Source organism: Pantherophis guttatus, chromosome 2 (assembly GCF_059756535.1).
Source record: "Pantherophis guttatus breed Tessera chromosome 2, ASM5975653v1, whole genome shotgun sequence".
In the NCBI taxonomy this organism is placed as follows: domain Eukaryota; kingdom Metazoa; phylum Chordata; class Lepidosauria; order Squamata; family Colubridae; genus Pantherophis; species Pantherophis guttatus.
Genome location: NC_142064.1, coordinates 234,147,516 through 234,172,883, shown reverse-complemented (window position 1 = coordinate 234,172,883; position 25,368 = coordinate 234,147,516). Strand labels below are relative to the sequence as shown.

General features: G+C 36.9%; 1 protein-coding gene across 12 annotated transcripts in view; it reads left to right on the top strand.

Moving 5' to 3' along the window:
* CNTN6 (contactin 6) overlaps window positions 1-24,499 on the top strand; it is a 229,013-nt gene extending 204,514 nt beyond the window's left edge. For 5 of the 12 annotated variants that reach the window (XM_034440534.3, XM_034440538.3, XM_060684313.2 and 2 more), the window contains 6 exons: window positions 7,224-7,458; window positions 7,789-7,904; window positions 9,859-10,045; window positions 18,293-18,405; window positions 21,094-21,262; window positions 24,281-24,498. In XM_034440534.3, coding sequence (XP_034296425.2) covers window positions 7,224-7,458; window positions 7,789-7,904; window positions 9,859-10,045; window positions 18,293-18,405; window positions 21,094-21,262; window positions 24,281-24,396 — 936 coding nt within the window. In that variant the 3' untranslated portion in view covers window positions 24,397-24,498. The other 7 variants (XM_034440536.3, XM_034440539.3, XR_004595209.3 and 4 more) reach the window with 6 other exon arrangements.
* The last annotated feature ends 869 nt before the right edge of the window (window positions 24,500-25,368 follow it).

Below are 25,368 nucleotides of genomic sequence, written 5' to 3'. Positions count from 1 at the left end.
TCCTAAGACCATTGAAAATATGTGTTTTTGGATGGTCTTAGGCAACCCCTGTGAAAGGGTCATTCGACCCCCAAAGGGGTCCCGACCCACAGGTTGAGAACCACTGGTCTAAAAGGAAACCAAACACAAGAAATACATTTACCTTTACCTTCAAATGTCTAGAAATTTCCTATTTGTACTGCCACAACAATTAAAGCCCTGTGTTGTATACTTCTTTTAATAAATTTCATAAGGTCAATTTCCTCAATGCTATTATGATTATGTGCCACTCTGCTGTGGTCAATTACTAGTAACAACACAAATAGATTTTCTCTGGAGTGATCTATCACTCCAGATAGAGTGATAGACCCTGTCTGGTCCTTCACGTTTTCCAAAACTATGTCCATTGTCACTGTACTATAATTGAGTCTCTCCACCTTGCTGCTGGTCATCCTTTTCTTCTTTTTCCTTTCACTTTCCCAACATTACAGATTTCTCAGGAGAGCTAGGTCTTCATTTAAGAGCAACTTTGCAGAGGATTAACTTCCACTAAAAGCCGATTGACAGAAAGTTTTGTTTCATTACCATGCATTCTTTCTGTTCATTGTGAAGAACATTCCAGTTTAAAAACCAGTCAGACTGAATGACATACAGCCATCTAAAGAACTAGGACAAATATTTTTCCACAAACGCTACATAAAGTAGATGTGTTTATTGGCTTTGGTTACTCTGGTGTAATGTTTTTCACCCATGTCAACATTCAGATGTGTGGACTTCAACTCCCAGAATTCCACAACCAGTATACGGGATGATGGGCAATACTGAGAGTGACTGGAGAATTCTGGGAGAAGATGTCCACACATCTGAATGTTGCCAAGGATGAGAAACTCTGCTCTGGTGGATCATCTTTCAACAGGACCTGATATGGGAATATTTGTTTATTTAAAAGAATTATATACCTGCCCATCTTATACCAAACTCTTGGGTGATTCCCAAGTATGTCTCTCTACATCGACTTGTCCATTTGGCAGCATTCAACAATATGATGTTTCTCTGGGCCATATGCAAAGAATTCGCCAATCTTGTTTGCTCATCCTGGTAGGATGTTCATGGTTTCCACCTATGTAAACTAAGAAGAGTAGATCTCCAAAATAATGTTTTTTTCTGTGGTGATATCTATCTTGTGGGACAGCCTCATTTCAAGTTGGCACCCAGTGGGCATCCAGGTTGGAATTTTGCTGAAAGGCTATGAAGGCATCTTTACCATAGCACTTAATTATTGTGGACATGACTTAGTTTGGTGCTTCAGGATGTACATTGTTATATGATAGATCCATGGTGGTACATGGAATGCAGTATTGCAGGCTAATTTTGCCAAATGCCAGCAGTTTGATTCTCACCAGTTCAAGGTTGACACAGCCTTCCATCCTTCCAATCTCAGTAAAATGAGAATCCAGATTGTTGGGGGGCATATGCTCTATAACTCTATAAACTGTTTAGAGAGGGCTGTAAAGCACTTTGAAGCAATATATAAGTCAAAGTACTATTGCTATTGCTATTATAGGTTCCCTTGCACATATGTGCTAGTCGTTTCTAATTCTAGGGGGTGGTGCTCATCTCCGTTTCCAAGTCAAAGAGGCAGCACTGTCCGAAGACATCTCTGTGGTCATGTGGCTGGCATGACTCAATGCCAGAGGCGCACAGAACGCTGTTACCTTCCCACCAAAGGTGGCCTCTATTTTTCTACTTTTTTTTACGTGCTTTCAAACTGCTGGTTGGCAGAAGCTGGGACAAGCAACGGGAGCTCACTCCGTTATGCAGCACTAGGGATTTGAACCGCTGAACTGCCGACCTTTTTTTTTTTTATTGAAAAAGTTTTCAAATACAGATTTTTCCCCCTTTTCCCCCCCTCTCCCTCCCCCTCCCTAACCCCCCCTCCCCACCCCACCCATCCCCCCCTGTGACTTCTTCATAACAAAAAAAACCTAATTCATAACAGATTACTTACTCCCTCCTCTAGATATTGACCTTTACTTACTAAAAATATTATTAATATTATAACATCCCCCTTTATCCATACATTTCAGAAAAGAGAAAAGGAAAAAAAGGGGGAAAAAAAGGACATTATACTATAACATTATAAAATAACTTCTCCACTTTAAAACTATACAATAAGTCCTACTTAACATTTAATCTTCTATGTATATTACTATAACATTTCATAGCAGCCTTCCCCGTCAAATCTAGTTTAACATTTATTCCACTCTATCCATTTCCTCCACTCCCCTAAATATATCACTTAAAAATCCCTTTTCTTAGACTAATCAATCTACTAACTAGCTTATTCACCCACTATCATGCAAAATTACCATACACATTTCTTAATATCTTTAATTCACTGCCCACACTACTTAAAAATATATGTCTATATTTTCCATTATATCTAAATAAAAAAAAAAGAAAAGACAATAACTTTAAATTTATAATCCATATAGTATCTTCTTTAAGGTCTTTCCACTGGATTGGTAGAACCAACATCCATAATCGGGTAACATAGCTTGCTGGTGCAACAGTTTATTCAAGATCTTCAATCATATCTGCCCCCATCAGTAGTAAATATCTTCTTATATATATAAAAGTAAAAACAACCACCCGAGTGACATTATAATTATATTCCATATAGTAATAATTGTGGGTTTCATCAGGATTATAAATTCCCGTCATCGTAGTGGGTAACAACCCGATCTTCTGCATGCCCCAGCATCATTCTCTTGCCTTGTAATTCGAGATAATATAATATATTTATCAACACAAAAAAAAAAATTCCAAAATGGATAATTCAAATCCATCAGTTTAAGGCTCATTTCACGTCCCCAAATTATGGCCATGCAGAGATCTGCCACAATCTTCAGGATGATATTAACCAATACATCGCCTCTTCTGTGTTTACACATAATCATTCATATTTTAAAGTCACTGGCTTCACTGTTGCCTGATTTAGAAATTTCTATTTTTATGCCACCTATTTCTTTTTTCCTTTACTTTTTGTGGGTTTGGTTTCCATCCTGGTTTCTTTTCTACAAATTGTGTATCATCTGGTCGGATTTTGTTCTGCTTTGTAGATTGGTCTTGTTGGTTTTGTATTTGTATCTCATATTTCTTTTTTATCCCTTGTATTTCCCCTAATTGGTTTCCATGCTTGTCCTTGCCTTGATAAGTCATCACATTAAGGTTAGATGCCACTTCTCTCAGATTTATAGATAGTCCAGCTGGGGTATCCGATGAAACCAAAGGCAATTCATCTGGTACAGTCTCTATATTTCGATATTTTACCTTTATTTCCGGCTCCTTCTGCTTATTGTGTATTATACCTAAAGATGTTAAGTTCATTTTCAACCTATTTTGATAAAATTCTTCCGCTCTTTCAACAGTGTTTAGCTGATATCTTTCTCCTTGATATCTAAATATAATACCAACTGGGGCGTCCCACCTGAATGAGATATTTCTCTTTTTTAACTCATTCACCAAAAAACCAAATTTCTTCCTTTCCATCAATATCTTAGGTGGGAGTTCCTTATAAATCCAAATCTTTCTTCCATGCAGTTGCAACTTAGAATTGAAGGAATTTTGCACGATGTTATTCCTAATTTCTTTATCTATAAAATAAATCACCACATCTCTAGGCAATTGCCTTTGCTTGGCAATCCAAGAGTTGATTTGATAAACTCTGTCAATCCTACTAAACACTTCATCAGGTTGAACCTTTAGAATCCCAGCTAGAAATTCAGAAGATATTTTCCTTAAATCATCTCTATTATTTTCCTGCAAACCTCTTAATCTTATCGCATATTCTGTAAAATTATATTGTACCATTAAAATCTCTTTTTCAATCTTCTGTTGCAGATTTTCTGCATTACCATACTTTTGATCAGCATTCATTTTAAGTTTTTCTTCTAAGCTATTATCCTGAATGTTTAACAAGTCATTTTCAATTTTTTGGATTCTATTGTCCAATTTATCTTGAGTTCCTTCCATTTTAGACTCTAGTACATTAGTATTTGTGTCCAACCGCATCATAAATTCTGTAAAACCATTAGCCATTTTTGAGAATTTTTTCTCCAAAACATCAAACTTAGATTTCACCAATTCTTTAATTTCCTGCTTAAATTTTTCAAATTGCTGATTCACAATCTCCTCCCTTCTTTCAATCTCTTCTATAAAAAATTCTATTATATTAAAATCAGGTTTCTCAGACTGAAGAGTTAAAACTTGTTCCTTTAAGTTGCTGGTGGGGGAATCCCCCCACTTCTTGTTTATCTGACTTTATGAGTCTCAGTGCCATGTTTCCGCCCAGGCAGACTTTGTTAAAAAAAAAAAAAAAAAGCAAGAAAGACTTCTTTCCAATCAACAACAATATCAGGTCTCTAAGGGAGAGAAAAAGAGAAAAAAAACACAGGAGCGAAGTTTTGTCTACAAATGTAGCCAGTGGTATTTATTCCGCTACATTGTAGTAATAAAAAACGGAAGGACTTTCCCTTTCAGCCTCTCCTCCAGCCGACGCCATTTTAAAAGGCTTTTTTTTCCTCTTTCTTTTCCTCCTCTCTCTTAAGTAATTTCTTTTAAAAATTCAGTAAAATACTTGCGGTTCAGTATTACAGGTCCAGCTCACATTTTCTTTGAGTAGTCTGTTAAATTTACAGGCTCGCTTTTGACGCCTAGCTCTGCATCAGCAGAGGTCTCCCAAAGCCCGGAGCAGCAGCTGGGGATACGGGGCATCTCATCCGCTCCATCCCAAAAGTAAAAAAAAAACTTTTGGGACTCCGCAGAGAGTTCTACCCACCCCTGCCGGCTCTATCTCCGTTTCCTCATGGAAACGGAGTTTTTTCGAGCCGCCATTCCGTTGTGAAGGCGGCTCTGACAGGCGATGGAAGCTGACGATCCCAAAGGAACGTCTGGCAGCGACAAGCAGCAAAACCGGAAGCCGAACTGCCGACCTTTTGATCGACAAGCTCAGCGTCTTAGCCACTGAGCCACCACGTCCCTCTATTGCTATTATAGATTTCGGTTTTTCTAGATTCTTGTGCTTTGCTTTGTTTTTCACTGTAATCTAAGCATCTGAGGGTTGCTGTGGGTTTTGTGATATAATAAATAAAAGAAGAACTAAGAATATACAAGCGGTATGCATGTGTGAAATAAGTCTGTGCATTATCCGCACCAACCAAAGACACATTTATTTTACTTTGTTTTATTTATTTTATAACTTATAGCTCTGGCATAAGTCCAATGTAACATTTCAGATGCATTATTTTAAGAAACAGCTGCATGACACCCATCTTTCTGAGAAAAAAAAATGTTCCTCTGTGACAAGGAACATACAAATTGTGCTAGTCTTTTATTCCTATTGACTTGACAGCTGACAGTTGCATTCTATATGTAATGCCGGGAAAACAGAAAGGAAAACTCAGAACAAAATGGGCATTTTGATTCATTAGAAAGTAAATAGATAAATGGTGTGAAGGGAAATGTTATATATATATATATATATATATATATATATATATATATATATATATATATATATATATATATATATATATATAATTTATTTCTTCTTTCCTTCTAATCATTTTCACATGTTTTAATGCAAATTCATATAAACTTTAGGCCCAAAATTAAGGGCACATTATAAATATTGGTTGTTAAAATGTACCTACCGTCATACACTGTAACCCTCCTTTCATAATCTCTTTCTTCTTTATACCAGAAAGAAGAAGAAAGATAACATAGGGAACATTTGAATCCCCCAGATGCTCCAAATTAATTTGCATTTGACATGAAGCTTTTTCTTCTAGGAATTAGCTAACACAACAGAACACCATAATCCTGCTTTACTATGATGAATGAAATAGCTAGCTGATGAATTCTGAGATTAAAGAAACATCAAAAATAATTTAAGTTATATAAACAATGCCCATTCTCTCTCTCTCTCCCACACACGCAAACACAAATACTTCTGGTCACCCATCATGTAAACAATCCAATAGATTGTGGATATAAATAAACTAAATATTGGTATTGTATAACTTTTTTATCCCTTAAGACTCAGACAAGAGTAAACAGCAGTATTTATAATTATTTAGATGCTAATAGTCACAGAAAGCAGCAGAAACTAACTGATCCTTAATGATCTCCAAAAACGAAAACAAAAAACTTAAGCAGATTGAGACCTGGATTAGAAATCTATCACCCACTCACTTCTCATAAACTACACATTTTAGATGAGTCCATCGAGGATTTAATTTTTATGTGGTACAAAAGTGTGTTCATGCAGCATTTTTAATTTTCCATTGTAAGATTTCAAAGCTACAGTAAACACTTAAACGTAAACATGGCAAAGTGTGTCGAACAGATAGGAGAGAAGAATCAATCTGAATCTGAGATAATCATTATACTTTTGAGTTTAAAAGTTAAAATTCTTGAAAAGTTGGTTTTCGTAATTAAGACTGAGTTTAATTTTTAAATCAAGTCTTCTGTGCTGATAGAAGATTGAATGGAGCTAAGAAAGTTGTTGGGAATCAGGATGCTCAAAGCAAGCCAGGGTAATGGTGCAGAAAACAGATAATAAGGTATGCACTGTCATTTTGGCAAGTAGTATGGAAAAGGATTATTTCATTCTAAAATACAACGTGTGTGTGTGTGTGTGTGTGTGTGTGTGTAGATTTTAATGACAAAATCAAAGTGCCTATGCTGGATCTTATTGCTGATTTAGAATTGAGGGTTGTTTTTTTTCTAATCTATGTAAGGTAATTAATTATTTGGGGCTATTGATACAATTTTCTATCTCTAATATTGTCCTTTGTCAATCTATTATCAGGCCTCTCAGTCAGTTTGGCTGGGATTCCTGTCATCATTCTTATGTGATATTTTCATAAAGAAACACTGTTTCAGTTCTTAATTGCTTTGGTTCATGTTACAGAATGTCACTATTTTTTTTCTCTCATTGACCCTTCTCTCTCCCTTTTGTTAAAGTATATAATTTTAATGGTGCTGTTTAGGTCTTTTGTCTCTAAATTGATTGTCTCAATAGATTTTTCTTTTAATTGTTACTTTCAATACAATGTTGACTGGTGGAACAAACATTTTCTCGTCAAGGCCCAGTCAACCAAGTCAATACACCTAAAATATTTGATGGGATGAAGAGAGCAGGTACACTGGTTAGAAGTGATTTATTATGCTTCTTGCAGTCCATTCCTGAAGAACTACAAAATGGGGAAGGATTTGGATACCTTATTATGTTTCGGCCCCTTGGCTCCTTCAGCTGGACTAAAGCCGTGGTGACTTCAGTGGAGGCATCAAAATATATCTACAGAAATGAAAGCATCCCATCATTATTTCCCTTTGAAGTAAAAGTGGGTGTGTTTAATCATGAAGGAGTAGGCACCCTCAGCCCAGTATTTCTTGTGTATTCTGGAGAGGACGGTAAGTAAAGTAGTACATATCTCATATTTCCATTTATTTCTGTCATAGGAAAGAGAATTTGGAAACCCATCTGAAATGCTCCCAGTAATACAGCTGATGCAATATGCACATGATGCAGTGGTTTAATACTTAATACACAGGAAGTCTTTAAATTAAGTCATAAATCTTACGGATGAGATTATAAATCTTATTATTTCAGGATATCTACAGTATGATAAAGTTTCTTCTATCTTTCAGTTTAACAACTATGCAACTATGTTCCCAATGTTTTAGGAATAGTCTGCTAAAAAATTAAGTAACAAGTGCCTCTGTGCCTCTGCTTTTTCCTAGAGCCTCAGATAGCCCCGACTGGCATTTCAGTACAAAGTGTCTCATCTTTTGAAATGGAAGTATCTTGGAACCCTCTTGTATGGACCAGACATACTGGAAGGATTCTTGGCTATGAGGTGTTGTTGTTGAAAACCTATTAAATATTCTCAGCCAAAATATATGCTTCCCATCTGTACCCATCTGCTGTTTTCTCTAAAATAATCTTGTCTGTTCACTAATTTCACATGTGTCTTTGTTCTTGCTCTAGTGTGCTATTTCACCATATGGGTTTTACTTTTGACAACTGAGCCTTTCTTCAGCTTAAGTAGTTTCCATCTCATTATCTTGTTATAGGTAGAATACTATACATACACACACACACACACACACACACACACACACACACACACACATACTGTGTTTCCCCAAAAATAAGAACCTGTCTTATATTTTTTTTGAACTCTGAAATAAGTGCTTGGCCTTATTTTCGGGTATGTCTTTTATTATTTTGGGGTGCGTGGAGCAAGACGGGGCTCATCTTGCCATCTTACCTGATTTCCAGCTCTGTCTCCCTAACCCCAACCAGAGGAAATGGCAGGGACCGGCTGCGCATGCAGTTAAATATTTTCAGGGAGGGCTTATTTCTGGAGAGGGGTTATTTTCAAGGGGGGAGCTTATTTTAGCACTTGCGCTCAAAAGCCCGATTGGTCTTATTATCAGGGGATGTCTTATTTTAGGGGAAACAGGGTATAATATAAAAAGTATATATCTTTTTTGTAAAAAGGAAGGAAAGAAGGATGGATGGATGGGAGGAAGGAAGGGAAGGAGGGGAGAATATATTGGTTTCTTGCATAAAGTAAAGGTAAAGGTTCCCCTTGCACATATGTGCTACTCGTTCCTGACTCTAGGGAGCAGTGCTCATCTCCGTTTCAAAGCCAAAGAGCCAGCGCTGTCCAAAGACATTTCTGTGGTCATGTGACCGGCATGACTAAATGCCAAAGGCACATGGAATGTTGTTACCTTCCCACCAAAGGTGGTCCCTCTTTTTCTACTTGCATTTTTTTATGTGCTTTTGAACTGCTACTTTGGCAGAAGCTGGGACAAGTAACGGGAGCCACTCCATTACGTGGCACTAGGGATTTGAACTGCTGAACTGCCGACCTTTTGATCAACAAGCTCAGCATCTTAGCCACTGAGCCACCACATTCCTTTCATACTTTCATGGTTTCTTGCATACCAAAAAGCAAAAACCAAAGGCTACATAGATCATATGTAGAATGTTGATTAAAGATAATGTGAACATGCCCATACTAGATTCAGGGATGAATCACTGTACAACTGATTAAGGAGGCAAAATAACAAGGCTGCAAATGTAGGTAGCTTTCAACATGTGAAAACACTACAGTTCTATTCCTTGAAATATAGCACAGTACTCTCTTACATATGACAAGATTATAACTGTTAGCTTAACAAGTTGACCCTGTACTTAACAGGGGAAGGAGAACAGGTAAGGAAGTAGTAACTACAGCTCTGAATCTGCTACATCTCACTAAAGGCATAATTTCTTTAGATACCTATAAAGAATCATTTTCTGTTATTTTCCTCAGCTACGGTGAACTGTTATTTCAGGGTGAAGGAGCCAGGTGAAACCTCAGTTGTATTTTGAGATCTTCTTATATCTGTGAGGATTTTTCCCCTCTAATCTTTATTTTTAGTCCTTCAAAAGTTGGTGTTCTGCCAACTTGGCTTCTACCTCCTACTTTGTGTGAGTAATCCACACTTGGAAAATGACTTTGTTATTAGAATAGCTAATGTAGTTCATAGATTATCAGCTAGTCCTCATCAAGCATTTGTTAGAACTCAGAAAATGTCTAAGTCAGTAGCTATTTAATTATAACTGCCTAGATAAAAACAATTTCACATTTGGAGATCTAAAAAAGGAAAAAATGAAGTAGTGTGCTTACATATAATTTATATTTAATATGTGACATATGTTTTTATAAAATTATTTGTTGCTTCTGAAACTTTTTTTTGTCAACTTTGTTGTCATAATTAAGGGAGAAAAATTCTGTCTTTGTTATTAAACTTTAGGTCTTATATTGGGTGAATGATTCCAGAGACTCAACAACTGAGAAAATAAGAGTCAATGGCAATGTAACAACAAAAAACATTACCAGTCTTAAGGCCAATACTATGTACTTTGCCACAGTGAGGGCTTACAACACAGCTGGAACTGGTCCATCCAGTGTTCTGGTAAATGTGACTACAAAAAAACCACGTGAGTATCTTCAATTTCTAATGAATGAAAAGCACAAGTGCATTTGACTCGCAATAAATGCAGAGCCTTGCCATGTAGCATAACAACAACCAAAACATTATTTGAAAAGCAAGCTATAACATGGATTCCTAATGACCATAAATGATTAAAATCAAAATTAGCTTCTTTTCTCCCAAATAATGCTTGTAGTTCATGAATTATCAAATATATATTTGTGTTGGTCAATTATTTTTGAAGGAAACCTTCCTGTCTGTTCTAGTCATCTGTGTCTTGGGCATCTATTTCCTGAGCACAAGTTTACAATAGGGCAATATAGCAAGGAGAGTAATTTGTATCTCTGAGGAAGGGCAAATTATGAAACTAACAGTGTGACATCATAATGCAAGCTCCACCCATTTTTATATTTATATTATGTTGCACAGAGAGAGAGAGAGAGAGAGAGAGAGAGAGATAAAGAGAGAGAGAGATAAAGAGAGAGAGAGATAAAGAGAGAGAGAAGGTGGAGTCTGCATCATAAAGCTCATTTCTTTATGGTGACCAAGACCATTAGATTCTGCAAATGCCTTGGTTGCACATTTTCTAATTCACATAAAACAAAATAAATCAACATCTTAGTGTTTATATTCACACTTAGTTCCATGTACTGTATAATTTGGAAATAGAAATAACAATTGTAAATAAATGCTTTTTCCAAAAAAAAAAAAAAAAGGAAATAGTCATTTTGCCATATTGAAGGCTTGATCACATTTACAGCTGGAATTTTTTAGCAACCTTGAGTTTAAAGGTCTGTTTCCAACATTTGAAATTTCAGCATCTAACAATAATAAGAAAAAGAAAAAGAAGCAGAGCTTTGGCCTTTGGGCATGCACTTATTTTATTATTGATAAACAGGAGAAAATGACTGTTGCTTTTTCATTATAAGCAAGTATAAGAAATTCACCATCTATGAAGGAATTAGGTGTGCTTAAATGCATTCATTACAGCTGGCTTTGGGGCATTATTTGCCAGACTCTTTTAAAGCATTAATGAATTCGTATTGGTTTTCACTGGCATAACATAATATAACAAAATCTCCATGTTTTACCTTGGATAGGGTAGCACTTCTTCATTCAAGGCTGGTTCAAAATATAGAGATTTTTTTTTCCCCTGAACTCAGAGCTCTGCTTGATAAGCAGCTATAGCTAGGAACACTTTTGCACAGTTTCATCTGGTGTATCACTTCAACTCTTTCCTGGATCAGAGGGCTATTTAGGCAGGTAGTCATTCATGCCATGATTATTTCAAGGATTGACTCCTACCACATGCTGTACATGAGGCTGCCCTTGAAGACCATTGAGAAGATTCAACAGGTCCCAGGATGCAGCATTGGAGATGCTTTGATATGCTCATGTAACAAACTGCATTGGTTATCAGTTTGCTTCTGGGTGTCATTCAATAGCAACAGCAATAGCACTTAGGCTTATACAGTATACTGCTTTACAGTGCTTTACAGCCCTCTCTAAGCAGTTCACAGAGTCAGCATATTGTCCTCAACAATCTGGGTCCTCATTTGACCCACCTCAGAAGGATGGAAGGCTGAGTCAACCTTGAGCCTGGTGGGATTTGAACTGCCAAATTGCAGGCAGGCAGCAGAAGTAGCCTGCAGTACTGCTCTCTAACCACTGCGCCACCGAGGCTCTAGATTCAAGATGTTGTTTACTGCCTATAAAGTCATCACGGTTATCTTAGTGACCACTTGTCTCCAATAGCATTTGCTTGGCCACTTAGCTCTTGTGGAATTGGTATGCTCCAAATTATTTCTATTAAGCAATGTCATCTTTTGAGACTCCAGAAATGTGCCTTCTTTGCAACACTGTCTACCCTCTGCAGTGAGATTCTCCCTGCAATTAAAATATACCCTCACTCTACTGATGTTTTGAGTGGCCCTAAAGACATAGGTTTTTACCCAATCCTTTGGTGAGGATGATTGATGTTCCCTTTACTTCTTTGTTCCCAACTGGGTTTGTCTTCTCTGCTATCTTTGTTTCTTTTGTTCTTTGTTTGTGTGTGTGTGTGTGTGTGTGTGTTTTGGGATGTTTCTTCATTCCCAAATGTTTTAAACAATTTGTAGAGTGCCCAAAATCACTGGGAGTTGAGAAGAAAATTTATTATTTTAATTTATTGAAAAATATGAAATCATAGCTGCCAGTTCTTTAGCTGGTGTTGGCCTTAATATGTACCAAGTTCTTTCCAAGAGCCTGGATGTCACAATGTATTGGGGTAGTATATATGTGGATCCAAGCAGTGTGGATTTTTGTAATCAACAGGTAGAAATTTTATGAATGTCCAAATTTTTTTTGTATGATACCCAGTGTGCCTTTATGAATTTTATGAATGTCCAATTTTTTTGAGGGGGGGGTATGATACCCAGTGTGCTTGTAATCACTGGGATCACCACAACTGGTTTATGCCACAATCTTTCAATTTTGATTTTCAAATCTTGTTACTTTATGATCATCTCCAATTCTTTGTCCTCTAACAACCTCCTGGTATTATAACATCAATCAGCCACACTTCTTTTCAACCACAGTTAAATTTGATGGGTTATAAGCCAAGACTTCATCAGTTTGTATTTAGAAATTCCACAATGTTTTAACCTTGTCATTTTCAATTATTTTATCTATATTCACACCAATTTATCATTACTGGCCCATGATAATTTTTACAGACGTTCCACCGAATCTTTTTAGCGACTGTGTCATCTGCTGTTCATAAGTAGTATATGATCTACTGCTTCTTCTGGTTCTTTGCACAATCTACACATTGAATCATTTGATGATTTTTCAATTCTAGCCTTAATTGCATTAGTTTGAATAGCTAGCTGTTGATTTTTTGTTTTTTTTAATGCTCCAGTTGCAAGTCACTGCTAGATTTTATCTTTATCCACTTTCCTCTGGATCTTTTGCAGAAATCAACCATGTAATGCTTTTCCTTGCCAACATTCTGTTCTTGTTTTTATTACATTATTTCAATATTCATATTTTGTTTCCTGCACATATAGTAAGTTCAAATTTTTCATTTGCATCACTGCTTGTACTTGGCTGTCTGTTATATATTCAGCTAATGAATGCTTTTCTTCTTCCATAGTTTGTTTGACCTGAAGTTAATTTTTGCCTCCCTTTTTGTGGGGCAGATATACTGTAGTCTATCACTACATGAATAGTTATCAGTTTTCTTGTTTTTTGGCCCAATGTTCAGTTCAGCTTGCATCCAGTTAATAATATACTTTCCTGAAAAAGGGGCTAGAAAGAGACTCAGACTGGCCTCTCCATGGGTCCCTGACTGGGATATGAAAGGGAGGGGAAGCAGATTTGTATAGTTCTATTAATTCTATTATTTCCTGATGAGAACAACGTCAAAGGGCTTGGAAGTAAAATGCACTCATGTCTCTCATGTCTAACAAAAACCACATTGAAATTGGACTGGGATATTTTGTGAACAATTTAAGCAGAAGAAACCTAAAATCAGGGAGATCCAAGTTTCATAATGCCAACATTTCCATGCTCAGTTTCCCCCCTTGATTCAGTACAATTGGACACACATGAAAGCTAGAATGGTGTCTACAATTCTCTGTGGGGGAGAAAGTGTTCTTTCCAGTGGTGAAATCCAAATATTTTACTACCGGTTCTGTGGGCGTGGTGTGGCTTGGTGGGTGTGGCTTGGTGGCCGTGGCAGGGGAAGGATACTGCAAAATCTCCATTCCCACCCCACTCCAGGGGAAGGATATTGCAAAATCTCCATTCCCACCTCACTCTGGGGCCAGCCAGAGGTGGTATTCTCTGGTTCTCCAAACTGCTCAAAATTTCCACTACTGGTTCTCCAGAACCTGTCAGGACCTGCTGGATTTCACCCCTCGTTCTTTCCATTAAATTGATAGAGCTACTGTTAATCTTGTCCATTCATGGTCTTCTTCAGATTATGAGATTGGCCCCCAATAAATATAGTTACTCTCCCTGGAATGTCACTTTGCCCTTTTTTGTTTTAACTCTTTTTCTTTTTAGGTTACATATGGAGACACGACCTCTAATGCAAAGGTAAAGGGTACTTTGTGGTTATGTATTTCTTATGCATGCTGGGTCCAGGGGTGGGTTTCACATATTCTTACCACTGGTTCACTGCACGTGCGCACCTTCTGCACATGCGGCCAGCCTTCTGTGCATGCACTTTGCTCTCGTGCGCACCTCCCGCACATGTGCCCAGCCTCGAAAACATGGCTAAATAGGATGGCATTATGCCAGGGTGGGTGGACAGGCACACCCGCAGTCGCCGCTACCAGTTCACCCGAATCGGTCCGAACCGGCTGAATACCACCTCTGACTGGATCCTTATAAACATTTTTCAACTTAGTGCACATCAAAAAGAGAGTGAGGTCAAGATTATAAATTGAAGCAAACCTTTGCTATTCATCAGTAACTACCCAATATTTTCAAACAACAGAAGCATCCTTATGTCTGAAATATTCTACATAGAATCCTTAACTAAAATAATCTTGTTTTGCAGATCAAGTTTGAACGTATGTATATTGCTATTCTTCAAACAAATTCTTGCTGGGTATATTGGAACTACAAGTTCCAAGAATTCATAGATTGCATGATCACAGTGGTCCAATATATCTGCAGGATATACCAAATTAAGGCAGATGAATATTGTATTTATTTTTCAGATATGGAACATCTTAGCTATGTATCTGAAAATTGATTTTGGGAAAATGACTACAATGTTTCTGTACATCATTTAACATTAGCTTATTATTTATTCCTGGTTTTAGATGGAGAAAATACTAAGGAAACAACTAGAATTGGATTGTGATATATATATACCATGTATTTCCTTTTTACTAGCAGGGAACTTTATTGAGAGACTTTGTGTATGAAAATTAACAGTGTTGCAACCTGGCCTGCTTGTTGATCTTCTGGATTCATAACATGGTCTCCTTGCCATCTCTTTCTAAGAGAATTAGCTCTAATTCTAATAGATTAACCATAGGAATAGATTCTCTCTTTCTTTCTTTCTTTCTTTCTTTCTTTCTTTCTTTCTTTCTTTCTATCTATCTATCTATCTATCTATCTATCTATCTATCTTATCATGATCATCATCATCTATTATATATCTTATCCTTTGAGTCAGTTTCTTCTAGTAGTTAAGGCATAAGACTAGAAACCAGAAGATGGTTAGTTGTAATCCTGCTGTCAGGGTTCCGACGGATGCCCTAATTAAATCATGAGCCTCATGCCAAGCTTCAAAAGAAATCCAGTTATTTATTAGGAGCTTCATGTCGGCACATTCCCAAGTGAAGCCAACTCTGACCCCATGTAATTTATGCCCCAATCATGACCCTGTTTCCCCCCTCCCCCCCAGGGTGTGTCAATGGAACAATTTCACGGGTTGTAGAGATCAGCCCCCTCCGGCTGCTGTGGGTGCCCTGGGAGACAGCCTTGAGAGACATAAGTCTGGAATGTGCATCTGTCTTTGGCTGCCATGCTATTTTGCCAGTTTTCCATCCCCCTTGCCTATGGTACCTCAAGAGTAGGCCAGGGATGCTTTGTGAGTTGACACAGGCCTTAGGTGTGAAAGCCAGCTGGGTGACTTTGGGCCAGTCACTCTCTCTCAAACCACAAAGTGAGGCTTGGGTGACAAGCTGTTGGTCAATTCCTGTTGCAATTAATGGACTAACATTTGGTTGATCTGAAAAAAGTAGACCATGCACTTGCAGTAAAATGTGAAGAAGAAAAAATATATTGTTTCACCTATCCCATGGAAAGAATATGTAAAAAGTGGGGAGAAAAATGTCAAAGAATGAGTTTTATATAAGACTAAATCTATGACATTTTAATGAAGAATACAGAAGTGTGAATTATCAATCAATCAAGTCTAGGTGATGATGATGGTGATGATGATGATGATGATGATGATGATGATGATGATGATGATGATGATAAATGTGAAGCATTTGTGGATTCATGTAAATGTCTATGGAGGTTCTCAATCATCCAGGTCAGGGATGCCCCAAAGGTGCTGTTCAAAAGGCTACTGGACTTTCTTGGTTTTTTTCCTTGAAAACTCATGTAATTTGTCAGCTGCAATTAATAGCCGATCAGGAGGAGTAATGTGCTGTTATATAACCAGGCAACCAAGAAATATGTACTGTATTGCATATAAGATACTATATAAAATGTTCCACCTTTCTTCCAACTGCATGGCATTTGAGAGTATTGAGTTATAAGGGTAATTATGTGAAGGAGAAAGCAAATATTACCCAGATCCAAGGAGGAAAGCTTTGAATAATTGATAGGAGTTTCATGGGAACATTGTACAGACTGAGATTATGCTTGAACAGGGTAGCTGTGTGTCCTAGCTCTGGATGAAGATCTCTTCTCTTTGATCCAATTGCAGTTAATATTAAGTGGCAAGCAGGAGGTTTACCCATAGGCTATAGCTGGATGGCATCAACAAAAATAACTTGATCACAGTCTGTGGTCTATTTTATTTTTATATCAGCTAGATAATAGACAGATCTCTATTTGCACACACACACACACACACACAGAGTCAGTGTATATATGGGAATGACAGTTGTGTCTTGCTGGAACTTTATGTAACTGTGTATAAAACTCTACATTTTCTTTATTTAAATAATGTGCAAGCAGCCATCCCGCGCCAAGTTATCTACTATGAGATTCATGAATCTGAAATATTTATTTTGTCAGTCAACCTTATCCTTGGGGAAAAAACATATACAAACTATAAATTATACAATTTGAGTCAATATTCTTTAAAAATTAGTTATACACATTCTTTTTCTTTCTTTTTTTTCCCAGCTGTAAACTTGTGGTCAGTCTTCACATGGACAAAAAGGAATCATTTTAATGGCCATTGTGGCTAATTTTATCTTATCCAATTTTGTAAGGTTTTCAGAAAGCCTAAATTTAGGAATGTAGGAATTTATGTAGGAAATGCTCCAAATACATTAACAATATAAGTATCTATAAACTTACAAAAAGGTGTGCTGTTTTGATTTCAATAGGTACAGATGATTAAATAAAAGTTTAGCCTAAATTAATCTTGGCCTGGAGCCAGAGAAAAGGCAGACACAATTGCATATGAAAATTAGCATTCATGCAGAGTTTGGGAGTAGGTCGATTCAGAAGACTTTGCTATTTCAGGCTTATATTAAACCATGCAGGTCTGAGCTACTTTCATGTCAACTTACATCCATCTGTAGGAGACTTCCTGCTGCTACCTTCACTGATGTATCAAGCATTTTCCTAGAAGGCACAGTTTCCTACACCCTATACCAATATAAATAAATAAACAAGTTCTTCTTCATTTATATTCCAAATATTGAGCACAGAAACAACAGGCAGAGCTTGCAGTCATTGTAAATTGTTCCCCTTCTTAGTTTCACAGCTGCATGGATTAGCAGGAAGCACTTCTTAGATCTGCCATGATTACACATAGAGATCTAGTTAAATCCACATTGTGCTGAGGAAGAGACTTGGAGGTCTTCTAGTTCAACCCCCTGTCCAAGCAGGAGACCCTATACCATTTCAGACAGATGGATGTCCAGTCTTTGCTTAAAAACCTTCAGTGATTAAGTCCCTACAACTTCTGAAGGCAAACTGTTCCACTGGTTAATTGTCCTCACTGTTATGAAGTTTCTCCTTAATTCCAGGTTGCTTCTCTCCTTGATTAGGGTTTTTTTTTTTTTTTTATCATTTATCATTCCTTTATGTCCCATTCTTCTGGGACAATCAGGAGATGCTATCACTTTTTGTCATCATGTCCAAGCAAGAATAAATGCTATCAGTAAGAGAAAAAGTCAGGAATGAGAATGAAATCCCACCCCCCTGCATTAAAGCAGGTCAGCTCCAGTAATACCTTCTGGCCTTATAGATACTGACAGTCAAAGGGTATGCGAATCTTTTAATGAAACCCAATAGGTGGATACTAAAAGAAGTAACTGCTAAATTGTGGGCAATAATGACAGTAGTTCACAATTTTACACAATTTTTACGCAATTTCCATATCAATAATATGTCCCCAGTTCTGAACAGCACTAGAAACACCTTATATAGCAAAAACTATTTGTAATGAAAGGGTTCCAAGAATGACTTGATTTACTATAACTCAGATGATTTTGTTAACCATTTATCAGTTGCATTCTGAAAAGTAAGGATTTCATGAATATTATGTTCTTTTTTTTCATAGCTCCAAGTCAGCACCCAATAAACATAGTCTGGCGACTGACCAATTCAAAAATATGCTTGAACTGGGACCATGTGAAAACAATGGCAAATGAGTCCGATGTCCTAGGCTATAAAGTAAGATTGTCAGGAAGATCCTGGTAAATGTTACGTACATGAGTAATGATAGTTTGAATTAACTAAGTCTCTATCTTTCTTGTGATCTATTTTTTTTTAAAAAAAGGTTGTTTACTACATAAAATCATGTTGATATTTGGAACATGTAGTATGAGATTTATGAAGTTACATAATAACGGTGGGCTAGTTTGTATTCCAGACACTTCAAACAAATCTGTTTTGTCAGTGCAAAAATCTATATCAAAGTGAGGACAAAGAAAACAGAGATTATGAAATAACAAGACAAAAAGCTGCTGTTTCAAAAATGCAAATATTGTTCAGAGGTTTTACTTGTGGTGGAGCTACCCATGCTGGCTGAGAATTCTAGGAATTATAAAGAGGAAACCAAGCTAATGAAAGCTTGGATGCTAGAGGTTGTGACTGATCACAAACTGGGAACAGAAAATAAATATTCACTGGTTGTACCCTATTGCCAGAAGACAACAGACTTCAGGCATCCTGAGTTTATTTTGCTGACGATGTTTTATAATGGAAATGTATGCAACTACCGTTATTCCAGGTGTCAAACACTAATGCAACTGTTTTGTAGGAATAAACGTATGATGAACGTATCTTTTCTTTTATGTACATGGAAAGCATATGCACCAAGACATATTCCTTGTGTGTCCAATCACACTTGGCCAATAAAAAAAATTCTATTCTATTCTATTCTATTCTATTCTATTCTATTCTATTCTATTCTATTCTATTCTATTCTATTCTATTCTATTCTACTCTACTCTACTCTACTCTACTCTACTCTACTCTACTCTACTCCACTCCACTCCACTCCACTCCACTCCACTCCACTCTATTCTAAACTGTTCACACAAAGTTGTGTTCCTTGTTTACCCATATCCCATTATTAATTAGAGGAATCTAATTTAAAAAGGGGGTGAAGTATCTTCTCTGTTGTGGTTGTTAATACCTGTACAGAAAATTACCCACAAATATATGAAAATATGCTATCCCACTTTACTGCATCCCTCGGCCATAACAGGGTAGTCTTCTCAAATCTGAATACCCGTAAGGTGTGTAGTCTAACTCTTAGAATTCTCTGGTTAGCATGACTATTGTTAAAAAAAAATCTGGGAGTTAGATATTCACACTGTTGAAGCATGTCACAATTGGAGAAGGTTTTCATATGCTGTTGCTCACATTAGCAAAAGATGTTAATGAGCTAAATAGGTGACTATATTGTGACACTTTCAAGATCACATATGGTTCTTACAAATTTGAATAAAACATAAAAATATCTCCATTGCTTAATAGAGAATTAGCGTGTCAGAAATAATGCTATCTTCACCAACTTCATTTTTGTTGTGGTCTGCTGGCAGCCTGCGGAGCTGGCAGCAGAGTCGGACAGTGAGGAGGCTGGGAAGGAACATGGGCCAGTCCCGGAGTCTGGGGAAGGTTCGGATAAGGGCTCTGCATTGGAGGCAGAGATGGGGCCAGGGCCATCTGGGAGTTATGTACTGACTCCGGAGCCTCCAGAGTCTGACATCAGTGAGACAGAGGGGATTGCCTGTGCACATGCACAGAGCTGCCAGAAGGGAGGTGCCTGCGCACATGCACAGAGTTTCTAGAAGGCAAGAACAGTTAAGACAAAAGGGGTGACTCAGGAGTAAGGCTTGGAAATGATTGGCCCCTCCCATAAGACATAAAGGAGGAGCAAAGGCACATGAACCTTTGCAGGAAGCAACTTTGTTCATGCTGGTCAGTTTAAATTCTGAAGCTCCATTTTGACTCTGTGCTCTGTGTGGTCTTGCAAAGCTAATTGCCAATTAGGCTTTTGGCAGCATGTCAAGGGAGATAAAGGTGGGTGCTTATCAACCTTATCCTGAAGGACTGTGGCAGACTTCTGTTGGACTCTTTACAAACTATTTGTGACTCATCACAGGCTGCGAATGAACAGAATTCACAGCCGTTGAAATAAAAAGAAGGTTTTTAGAACTAATTGTGTGCTTTTTACTGTCTCAGGAAGCCTAGGTCAGAACAATTTTGGTGTTCGTTATTGGTATTTGTTTCCACTTACACACAAATATAGTATGCCCCAAGAATGTGATTATTGGGGCACTGATTCACTTCATGCACATCCATAGGAGTAGGACAATATTAGTTTAATGTAGAGAAAATTAAAGGAGTGAAAACAAGATGTTGTGTAACAGTCACTGGGAAGAGAAAGAGTTTTCACTTACAAAGACAAAAAAGACAAACACTTCCAACATGTTGTGCCTGGTAATTCGTGTCACCAAAATTGGTTTTCAGTGATGTCCAGAACACATTTTCAAAATGTGCCAAATGTGCATGTAGCTATAATGGTCCAAATACTGTACTATTATTACCATCATATATTTGTCATGGCTTAGGATTCTAATGCAAATAAATGTGCCATTATATGAACAACTGGCAGGCACTGTGGACATCTCCTTATAACCCCATTGAATTCATACAGAGCACTTATAAGCAACAAGAACAGAACTTTTTTTTTTCCAGAATGAGCCTAGAGGGATCTTTGAAATTTGCTGTTTCATGAACTGAAGATGAATTTTTATAAGTTTAAAAAATAAATAGAAAATAAATGAGAAACCCTATATAAACAAAAGGAACCTATATAACCATTTCTGCCTTCTCTCCTTTTATATTTAGATTTTGTATAGGCAAAATCAACAGAGCACCACTCATATCTTAAAGACAAACATTACATCCGCTGAACTGCTAGTACCTTTGGAAGATGATTACCTCATTGAAATAAAAGCTGTAAGTGAAGGGGGAGATGGAAGCAGCAGTGAAGAAATTCGAATTCCAACCCACTCAAGTGAGTTCTCTTCCCCTACTCCTCCGTCCCTCTGTCCCTCCCTCCCAAATGATCGCTATAGATCTTGAATGCTGGAAAAGGACTTTTCAGACATGTTCTATCTTAGTAAGACAGCGTCTTAGTAGGCAACTAAGTGAACATAGGGACCATGTGTTGGTTAAGAAAGGGGAAAGCATTTGATCTATAAAAGAGCATTTGGATTTCCTGAGTGGTTGGGGTATGAAACTCTGCAGTTTGCTGATGTAAATGAAACCTGCAGCTGTGTGGAAATTTGTACAGCACTGAAATCAGTCTTCAGCACAATTGTCTTCATTATTTACTATTTTAGAACAGCTTAAAATATACCAAGTGTGGTAGCTAGGTTAAGCTATGTAATATCCCTGCCTGCAGGCTCAGAATCAGCTGAAAATGAAAGACAAAAAGGGAAGGGGAAGGGAAGAAAGGACATTGCTAAACAAGGCCTCGTATGAGTATTTGCATGCATTTACTAACATATAATGACATTTGTGACCTAAACTCCATATAAAAGCATTTGTAAAGCTGAAAAGAACATTCTAAAGGGGCAACATATGATTTTTAGAAATTAAGAATTAGATTATAGAGGAGAAAAAGAGCAAGTGTGTGAGAGTAAGTGACTAGGAGAACTAACATGTCATTCATGATTTGAGCAACCTATAAACTTTACTTCTTAAGACTTCTTTACTTCTTAATAATACAAACTGCAATTTGTTCCATAATATGGACCCACCATGGACAGAGGCAGATTGGCCTCTGATATCAAAATCATCCACATCTTGACCTACAACAGATATCTCCTGGATGATCCAAGTGGATAGGGCAGATATGGAGCAAGAGCTCCATATCTGATGGAGATATGGAGCAAGAGCAAAAGTAAGATAAGAACCTTACACCTTCATAAATGAAAGGCATAAAATAAATGTTGAGAGCAGGAAATTCTATGCAGGGGTATCAGTAATAAAAGACACTAAAGGATTATCAGAATTGCTGTCTGATAAAGAGAACTAGAAGAGCAGTAAAAAAAAAGGGGGATAAGAAGAATGGCAGATCTAAAATGGAACGTTTGATGTGTTTCCTTGTTATATGAAAGATTTATTCAAGGGATTTTCAAAAGGTAGAGAAAATGAAGGAGAATATTTGTTGCTCAGAATTGAAATCAGGAGTCAAGCATTAGTACTGATGATGTTACCCAGTTTGGGTAATGAAACATCTGCAAGAAAACAACCAAGCTCAGAGAGCACCAAGGACCCCTCAGGTAGAGAAAAACCTGACACAATAGAACAATGATTCTCTCATGATAAGAAGCATATTCATTATAATGGATTATATTGTAATTCTCATGATTTTGTTTCATATGCACCAGACCTAATGACTGGGACAATATACAAAGATTGTATATAAATAAAGGTAAAATTGCCTATATGCTTGAAGATGAGAAACCCAGTCTACATGGATATCATGATATGTCATTTTATGAATGATATCTACATGTATAAAGCAGAAGTTTGTTCTGAATTTAATTTTAACGTATGCCACATGTTCCTGAACCTAGAGCTAATAGATTTGTGCTGCAAAAATGTGATAATCAGGTGTCAGCAAAGAAATGCAGTCCAGTAGTCCTATTCAAATTTTGACAGCATGGGTTTCCTTTCAAACTTCATTGTCAACGGAATGCATATGGATCATATTGGACTATTCGGTTGACACTTGGATTAGAAATCATACTCAATATCATTTATTAAACTATAGCTTGGTCTCTAAATATAACTGTAGAGTTTTCATGTATCAACCAATGGTGCAAGGAATTTAACGGCATAGTGTAGAGAATGGCGCCAAAATACAAAACTCCTTGAAATAGTCACAGTTGGTAGTTCTCTTACCTAGATAAAGACAAAGGACTCTCTGCAGATTTTACTCCACTAGTCATTGTCAACTATAGGGGGTGGTGCTCATCTCCGTTTCAAGGCCATTGAGCCGAAGAAATTTCTGGGGTCATGTGGCCAGCATGACTTTGCAGAGCATTGTTACCTTCCCACCAAAGTGGTACCTATTTATCTACTCACATTTGCATGCTTTTGAACTACTAGGTTGGCAGGGGCAAGGATGGGAAACACCCCATTGTGTGGCGCTCAGGTCTCAAACTTGGGCTACCAGTTTTCATCTGACAAGCCCAGCATCTTAACCACTGATCCACCAAGCCACCCCTTTTGTCTAGAAAAAGGTTTTTATTCTCAAAAACCCATAGCAAATGAATGACTCAAAATCCATGTTATTTAAAATATATTTATTGATCTCTTTGAAACCAGGAAGAATACTTCTACTTCATGAATTTCAACTGTCCCTTCTTTCTCTCTATCTTTTGAGGTTTAAGCTCCAAAGGAATGTACATCTGCCCTTCAGCTGGTGACATAATTGCAAATAAAATTATAATCCTGATTTATATATTCAATTCTGCTGGATAAACAGCTGCTGGACATTTATGGACCAAAACAATAAGGAGCTAGAAATATTGGCATTTCCATTCACCCTCCATATATCAGTTTAATCTGTTGTCTCTGAAAATAGAAGCTGTGAAGAAAATATAATGATTTGCCCTTTAAAATGTAAACATAATCTAGGCTGTAGTCTTCTGCCTAGTTTTCTAGGAGAGTATGAGGTCTTTTTGAGTGGGCATATGTAAGATCATATTGAAACTGAACAACTTGTTTAAAATCTGTCTTTTAATATATCTGTCTTTTAATATATCTGTCTTTTAATATATCTGTGACTTTACTAGCAATTGTAAAAAAAAAAAAAAAGTACACGGGATTGCATTGCAGTGTTTTGTTATATGTCTCATAAACATGCAAACTATTAAGAACCAGCAGTCTTGACCAATACAAGAAAAGGTTCCAATTGTTTGTGATGTACAATATTATTAAAACCAGTCAACTAAATATTTATTGATTTTTCAAATAATTTAATAAAAATATTTCTTTTTACCATTTGTCCTTTTTGTAGCAATATTTGGATCAGCAGGAGAAAAAAAAACATACAAGGGACATGAATTTTATTCCAACGCTATAATTCAACAAACAATAATATTAGTGGGAAAGGTTTTGTATGGAAAACTGTGAGACCAGACTACTAAATGTACGTTATCAAGAAATTAAAAAATATTTGCAAAAGGATAGAAACCTACATTTTTTTAGAATATAACCAAAATATGTATTTTACAAATATATTTTATATTTTTTATTGAGCAGCTTAATTATTGTATTTCAATCTCATATGAAAAGATATTCAATCTTTTTGTCATATATATTCATGATTTAAAAATTAAATGAGCTTTATAAGCTTTTCTATAACTTAATCTAACAATTGATTTTTAATGTCAAGCTAAAACAATGCACTTGTATCATTAAAGTTATAATCAGAACTCCTAGGGAGGAACTGTCTTCCCTTTATCTAGATAAAGCCTATATTCTGGGAACTATTTGGGACCAGTCGTGTTCACCCTCTTACTCTCACACAAATCTCACTGTCTTTTGCTCCATCCTTCCTGGGAATCCACACTGAATTCCATAACAAAAGTTACCTGTTCTTAGCCTTATGAGTTCAGTGGAAGGGGAAGGCAATTGTGGTTATCTTTAAAATGCTTTTGAAGGGTTTCCCACAATATGAAATGTCACAACACAGTATACATATCTTCTCTTCAGCTATTGAAATCATTTTCGGGGAAGTATACAGATGAATTCACTTTTATTTAAGAGCGCATACACTTATGTGCACACTTTAAGCCCAGGATTACGCTAAGACAGCAGCTTGTCCACCCCAAAGACAAAACATTCAGACACAAGCAGAGCAATATGATATATGCAATGCAATACAGTGACACATGTGCGGACCTGTACATTTGGGAAACAAAACATCCACTTCACAACCATATGGCATAACACCAGAGAACAAACCTATCAGGACAGGATCCAGCAGTCCATCTATATCTGAAAGACAAGGGCCATTCTTTTGAAGACAATAAAGTTCACATTCTGGAGAGAGGGGATCACTGGTTTGAAAGAGGAGTCAAAGAAGCCATTTATGTTAACATT